At 38.5% G+C, this 8,050-nt stretch overlaps 1 protein-coding gene across 2 annotated transcripts in view; it reads left to right on the top strand.

Moving 5' to 3' along the window:
• The first annotated feature begins 1,325 nt into the window (after nt 1-1,325).
• LOC126356045 (tumor protein p63-regulated gene 1-like protein) overlaps nt 1,326-8,050 on the top strand; it is a 159,028-nt gene continuing 152,303 nt past the window's right edge. For both annotated transcript variants that reach the window (XM_050006725.1, XM_050006724.1), the window contains exon 1: nt 1,326-2,099. In XM_050006725.1, coding sequence (XP_049862682.1) covers nt 1,847-2,099 — 253 coding nt within the window. In that variant the 5' untranslated portion in view covers nt 1,326-1,846. The remainder of the gene's footprint in view (nt 2,100-8,050) is intronic.

Raw genomic sequence — 8,050 nt, 5'->3', positions numbered from 1 at the left:
GCTTACAGCAGTCCTTCCTACAGTATCCAGTAGCAAATAATATTTGCTTTTATCTTTCCTGTCGACAGGAAATGGAATAACTAATTCTCCACCAACTGCACGTTCAGGAATTATTACCACAGTTTCCAAAGTTTCTATAAACATACCTTCATATAAATTGTTAATGATAGGCATATGTAAGACATAGTCATCTTCAATGTGGAAGACATATTCACTGGCTGGTACATCATAGCCAATTATTAAACTAATATTCCAGCCACCAAGTAGTGGATATCTAAACTCTAATGTGAGATTAATTGAATCTTCTGTGTTTAGAACATGAGACGTTGAAATATTCCCAAGGTCATCAATGTAATATATATTGTTTGCAGTCTTCGGCAAAACTGGTGTAATGTTGTTAGCACTAGTTGTATCTGACATTCCATGGTGCATCATATAAACGTATCTGGAGAACGGGCCTTTTACGGCAGCTCCAGTATTCTGTAATCTGATTCTCTCAGCTACAGCAATGTTACCCCAAGGAGATATTTTGATAACACGTTTGAGACTTTTTACAGTTAAAAGTGCCGCATTGTGCTCAAAATGAATCCGCATGTCACTTGTATTGAATGCTGAGATGCCTCTGTAAGGTCCATACCAAATGGTGTTCAAATATTTTTTTGTTGGCTGAATAACTGAATAACTTTCTACATTGAGACTGGGAAGTTTAACAACTGTAACCTGTTGATCAGTGCAGTATGCACTATAAAAATAATGGCTAGCATGTAATACAACTAACTGCGCTTCTTCTTGATTTATGTAAGCTGGTAACGGGCGAAGGCATCGTGCAAGTACTGCGCTCGTTTTAAGGCGAACAGACTGTCGGTTCAGCAGTGGGTGCTTGAAACCTATAAACCAGTATACTCCGGTCAAATTCTCAACATTTACCTCTTGTATTCTCAGCTTTGATTCCGTGAAAGAATCCAACTGCACTGCCTCCAGATGCACGACATTGTTTGCTAATATACTTTCCACAGAAAAGATGAAACCAACTGCGGATGTATTTCCATGATATTCCATAAGTATTTCGTAATCAATGTGGAGTAACTGATTTTGAGTATAGAACGTCCTATTAACTGATCTGTTCAGTAACCGTGGGTTAATAGTTTTATATATTGGTGGTGTGGCACAGTGAAAAGTAAACAGATAACATACTATAATTACAGCCGGCTTTTTCATGACTGACTTGCGATAATGTAATCTAAGGGCTAGAAATGGCTGTATTACATACAACTACCGACCAACACAACGAATTATTTACGCAGTTAACTGTGCTACTATTCAAACAATAATGTTCTCCGTAACAAACGCCAGAGATTGTACATCATGATGATAATAACTTAATATTTTATCGTTGTTTCAGAGTTAATTTAATTACTTTATACAAGAATGTCAACGAAATATTGCCTTCGAATGTACGTCAAAACCCTAAACTCCCACAGTTACTTTTATGGTACGAAGTTATCAAGATGCTGCTTCGTTAACAAGAACTAAAAGCTTTACCATGAAACCGATAAACTTTCTGAAATACATCGTCTCGTCTCCCAGATTCCCAGTGATTGTTTAAAGTAAAATTTTTTTCAAGCTCAGATATTGAATACGAAGATGCATTTTGTTTATATATTCGCAACAAACTGGTTAGATTCCAACCTCCTCAATTCACAAGACGGAAGTTCAGTATTAGCACATCTGCCGATTATGACAGAAGATCTTTGCGGCAGACGATAAAATCATGACGTGGGGAGTTGGTTTGTTGACAATCACTGTTTTTGACGTATGATTGTTGTTAGTAAGGTTTTGCCTGGAGATGAACGAAGAACAGTTATTAGAAGATGGACCAAATGTTGATTTTCGAGGTGTAACGCTGCAGATACAGCACGATGCTGACCAAAGTAGAAGTCCAAGTAGTCAGGGAGACAGTGATTCAGTTGCAAAACTGTCACTGTCTCCTGACGCTGGAAACGAGCAAAACAGGGCTAATAAAGAAAGTGGTGATCTAAAGCCAGCCATTTCAAGCGGCACAGATGTTATATCGCCAATAACGTCAATCCCAAGGAAAAGTGAGTTTAATACCACTTCTATGCTTACGTTCAGTTAACTATTTCACCTCAGCTGACACACGCAATGTATACAATCTTAAATGTAGCATCCGTATCACTTTATATGTTTATGCTGTCATAGGTATAGTCATGGAATGATACTGAAGTTAAAGATTGATGTCTGTTATTAAACATTCACTGTTATCGATTCGTCCTTACCACAGTGAGATGGAAAATTACCATATATTTAGCTTCTTTCTGTTTCCTAATCATGTATACTTAATTTCCTTTTCAGCCCTGACTCAAAGGCTTTCATTGTTGGGATGTTAACATACTTTCTTCTTTCCCACCTTTGGGTTCGCTTTGTCATATTTCTTCTGTGTTATTATTTATAGCGTCAAAGACAGATAACTTGGTGCTCAGTTTTAGTTGTTCAAAATTTTTGACGAAGGTTTATATGACAGCCAACATGCAACTATGATAGCAAGTAGTTTTTCTCCAGTGTCTAAGAATTGTGTGAGATGAATACTACAGTTGCTGTTGAAACTGTGTGAAGCTTACAGTCAGGCAGATGACTTATACACATTGGGGGTGGGTTAAGGGCGCGGGGAGGGAAGGGGGGGGGGGAGGGGGGAGTTTATTCATGAAACACAATAATGTCCACTCAGCTGTAAACATATTAATCTGGAGATTACGCATTCTAGTACTGAATCTCGTGGAGTTTTTTTGCTGCCGGAAAGATGTATACTTGTCAGACCTTGTTAATACACTGTAAGAAAATGGCCATTCATAGAAGCAGTTTATATGGCTAGCAGGAACAGTTGCATGATTTTAGAAAATTCTATGAAGTTATCAGTCAGTGGGAAGGAAATTATTCATCAAAATTATCAAAATGGATCACACTTTCTTGACCCCTTGTTGTGTGGAACACTCGTGTGCAAAGTATTAGTTTCCCCTGCCAATTAGTTCCAGGATTATGATTTGTGAAAGAAGGTGGCGTGAGTCGGAAATTGCAACCTGCATCTGGCAATCTATCTTCAGACCCACCTTCAGGCCTTAATAACTTTGGAACTACTCCACTCAGTCCAGTGAAATTTTTACAACCCAGTTACATTTGGAGAACACGCTCCATGAATCAAATCACCAACAACATATTTCTGAGGGAAAATAAAAAATTCCAAAATGTGATTTAAAAAATGTAATATGTTAAAAGATACATATTGTAGGTGCCCTCTATGCCAAATATAATTCACCCAGAAAGGGTATAAATTTTTTTGTGGTTAGTTTAATGTGGCCTAAACACACACAAAACTCACCATGCCCATAACAGACACAAAAACTGAGTTACATGCACACGAAAATACAAAAATTTGAAAAATTACCTGAAAAATGTGGATTTTCGAAGTGCAGTAGCACAAAAGGGACAAGTGGTATTTAATCCAAATTTCATGCACTGCATAAGTAGACCATAATGATATATATCTCAAAATTTTGGCATGTTATTGCAAGACATTTGTGTACAATGGAAGTTGACAGATGTATTTCGTGATGTGGCCATTGTTCCACAACACAATTTTGTAAAAAGATATCGTAAACTGTTCTGCCTCTTCTTATCCTCTCCCACAACTGTTTAATCACTAAGCAACAACATATAGACAGATTTAACACAACCTATCATTAATGTTTACTGCACCTTAACTACTAAAAACCAGTTGATTGTGCTTCGAACAGAAGTTCTCCCACACTTTAGCTACTGTACTCTGTACATTGAGTGACAAATTGTTCTGTCTTCCTGACACTGTGGTAGGAACTGGAACTGTCATACGAATATGTTCAAAAGGAATCCAACACTTGTCTGCCAAACATGGCCAATGAAATTATCTTGCTGGTCCTGCTGGCGCCATGAAGTTCACAAATACATTACCTTCTGCTTCACAGCACTCTGCAACACATCCTAAGTACCATTTGTCATCATAAACAGCAATAACACACCAACCTGGTTGTATGTTGCTGCTTTTGCTTCTGAATCCTGAGTCAGACACTGCGAAGACACATGTTGTGCATGGACCTATAGTTATAATCTGACAGTCTGCACATTGTCAGAGTCTGCGGGAGAGAAGTGATGATGGCTGCTTGTGCCTGCAACAGTTTTAACGTGTTCTAGTCTGCTTTTTAGCAACTCTTCGACTGATTTCACCTCATCTTTTGAAACATAGAATGATTGTATGCCAGAGATATTTTTCTGTATCTAGGTAAATAATTGAAAAGGTGTTAGGATGTGACCTTCTGTAAGGTGCTGCAGACTAGCCCGTAATGCCATTGCGCTTAATGGAAGCACCAATACCATCACATACATTTTTACCATGACTTATTGTGAAAAAATTCCATTCTGCATGAATCTGAAAATCATGGTAATGCATGCATAAATTTTTGAGATTTTTACAGTTTTTGTACTGACCAGCTGCCCCATCACTGAAGTACATCGCAAAATGTATGTGAGGCAGCTTGTTTTTCACATATGCCATGACAATGCGAATGTGGGCATGAACTGCAATGACATCATGAATTAAACAGTCACTAAAAACACATAGGTTCATGAAAGACACATCACCTTATTATTCACCTCTATAGTAAGCCGCAAATGGCTAGAGAGTTGCTTGACTGTTGTCCCAACTATTGAACTATAAATGCATAATTTTCAGAAAAGTGTAGTATTACTATATTTACATCTTGTTTCAAATTATCCTTACAAAACTGGAGATAGCCGATTGTGCTGTTGCTGTGAAGCTGTGTGTGGTCAGTTTGTCCGATTTTTGACAACACATTTCAACAAAATCTTCCACTGTACCTTGCTTTGTTTAAAGACTTGTACGATCCATGTGTGTCCATTGTTTATAAGAAACAAGTCCATCATCATCCATAAGGAGTTCACCATACAGTTTCTTATTCATGTGTTCTGCAAGATTTGCCTTACCAGGACACTTTTCACTCCTGTGTATCATGCACTGGCAGGAACTGATGTCACACACTAGCAGCTTCATTGCACCTTTGTAATCCAGACCAGAATCCTTTATGGCAGCAAACATCAGCTTAGCATTTTGATGGGTCTCACAAACACAAACATTGTTTGTGCCCCTTGCACTTACAGGCACAACCCATTTTGGCCGAAACTGAAAAAAGATGATAAACCTACTTTGGTAGTGGGATACTTTTCCTTGAATTCCACATATAGATCTGATATGTTGCATAACAACAGTCTTTTTTGCATCTGTACACATACATTTCCCATTTTCACTGTTACATAGTCTTTTTTTTTTCAGGCATTATTCAGCTGTAGTCATTATTTTCATAAAACTCCCAACACTAGCACCTTTATTTTTGAACTCAATTGCTTACCCTGAGCCTGCTGAAGTTGTGGAAGCACTCCTTGGGTTGTTTTTATTTTCCTAGCTTGCTTTACCATATATATGTAGAAACATTGAATTCCTTTACAGTGTAGTCAATAGACCAGCTGGAAAGTGCAAGGGTAAGAATAGCTATTTTTTTCTGGCGTGTGGATATGACAGATTTTTCTTTCAAATCATGCACAATATTGTCCAAATCAGAGCCTTTCTGGCATGATTTCTGTTCCTTTGGAGCAGATATTTCTTCCTCTTCCACCATTAGTTTGTCAGCTATTTTGTGTTTTAATTCCATTTGAGCTTCTTGTAGATTTCTTCTACCATAGCTGGGCCTGTCTCTTTTCCCGACTTTTTTGTGTCTGCATGGGATACAAGAGAAAGAAAACTGGCATTCTACGGATCGGAGCGTGGAATGTCAGATCCCTTAATCGGGCAGGTAGGTTAGAAAATTTAAAAAGGGAAATGGATAGGTTAAAGTTAGATATAGTGGGAATTAGTGAGGTTCGGTGGCAGGAGGAACAAGACTTCTGGTCAGGTGACTACAGGGTTATAAACACAAAATCAAATAGGGGTAATGCAGGAGTAGGTTTAATAATGAATAGGAAAATAGGAATGCGGGTAAGCTACTACAAACAGCATAGTGAACGCATTATTGTGGCCAAGATAGATACGAAGCCCACACCTATTACAGTAGTACAAGTTTATATGCCAACTAGCTCTGCAGATGATGAAGAAATTGAAGATATGTACGATGAAATAAAAGAAATTATTCAGATAGTGAAGGGAGACGAAAATTTAATAGTAATGGGTGACTGGAATTCGAGTGTAGGAAAAGGGAGAGAAGGAAACATAGTAGGTGAATATGGATTGGGGCTAAGAAATGAAAGAGGAAGCCGCCTAGTAGAATTTTGCACAGAGCACAACTTGATCATAGCTAACACTTGGTTTAAGAATCATGAAAGAAGGTTGTATACGTGGAAGAACCCTGGAGATACTAAAAGGTATCAGATAGATTATATAATGGTAAGACAGAGATTTAGGAACCAGGTTTTAAGTTGTAAGACATTTCCAGGGGCAGATGTGAACTCTGACCACAATCTATTGGTTATGACCTGTAGATTAAAACTGAAGAAACTGCAAAAATGTGAGAAATTAAGGAGATGGGACCTGGATAAACTGAAAGAACCAGAGGTTGTACAGAGTTTCAGAGAGAGCATAAGGGAACAATTGACAGGAATAGGGGAAAGAAATACAGTAGAAGAAGAATGGGTAGCTCTGAGGGATGTAGTAGTGAAGGCAGCAGAGGATAAAGTAGGTACAAAGACGAGGGCTGCTAGAAATCCTTGGGTAACAGAAGAAATATTGGATTTAATTGATGAAAGGAGAAAATATAAAAATGCAGTAAATGAAGCAGGCAAAAAGGAATACAAACGTCTCAAAAATGAGATCGACAGGAAGTGCAAAATGGCTAAACAGGGATGGCTAGAGGACAAATGTAAGGATGTAGAAGCTTATCTCACTAGGGGTAAGATAGATACTGCCTACAGGAAAATTAGAGAGACCTTTGGAGATAAGAGAACCACGTGTATGAATATCAAGAGCTCAGATGGCAGCCCAGTTCTAAGCAAAGAAGGGAAGGCAGAAAGGTGGAAGGAGTATATAGAAGGCTTATACAAGGGCGATGTACTTGAGGACAATATTATGGAAATAGAAGAGGATGTAGATGAAGACGAAATGGGAGATACGATACTGCGTGAAGAGTTTGACAGAGCACTGAAAGACCTGAGTCGAAACAAGGCCCCCGGAGTAGACAACATTCCATTAGAACTACTGACGGCCTTGGGAGAGCCAGTCATGACAAAACTCTACCAGCTGGTGAGAAAGATGTATGAGACAGGCGAAATACCCTCAGACTTCAAGAAGAATATAATAATTCCAATCCCAAAGAAAGCAGGTGCTGACAGATGTGAAAATTACCGAACTATCAGTTTAATAAGCCACGGCTGCAAAATACTAACGCGAATTCTTTACAGACGAATGGAAAAACTGGTAGATGCAGACCTCGGGGAGGATCAGTTTGGATTCCGTCGAAATGTTGGAACACGTGAGGCAATACTGACCTTACGACTTATCTTAGAAGAAAGATTAAGAAAAGGCAAACCTACGTTTCTAGCATTTGTAGACTTAGAGAAAGCTTTTGACAATGTTGACTGGAATACTCTTTTTCAAATTCTAAAGGTGGCAGGGGTAAAATACAGGGAGCGAAAGGCTATTTATAATTTGTACAGAAACCAGATGGCAGTAATAAGAGTTGAGGGGCATGAAAGGGAAGCAGTGGTTGGGAAAGGAGTGAGACAGGGTTGTAGCCTCTCCCCGATGTTATTCAATCTGTATATTGAGCAAGCAGTAAAGGAAACAAAAGAAAAATTTGGAGTAGGTATTAAAATTCATGGAGACGAAGTAAAAACTTTGAGGTTCGCCGATGACATTGTAATTCTGTCAGAGACGGCAAAGGACTTGGAAGAGCAGTTGAACGGAATGGACAGTGTCTTGAAAGGAGGATATAAGATG

This window comes from Schistocerca gregaria, chromosome 3, assembly GCF_023897955.1.
Source record: "Schistocerca gregaria isolate iqSchGreg1 chromosome 3, iqSchGreg1.2, whole genome shotgun sequence".
In the NCBI taxonomy this organism is placed as follows: domain Eukaryota; kingdom Metazoa; phylum Arthropoda; class Insecta; order Orthoptera; family Acrididae; genus Schistocerca; species Schistocerca gregaria.
This window is presented reverse-complemented; position numbering and strand designations above follow the sequence as displayed.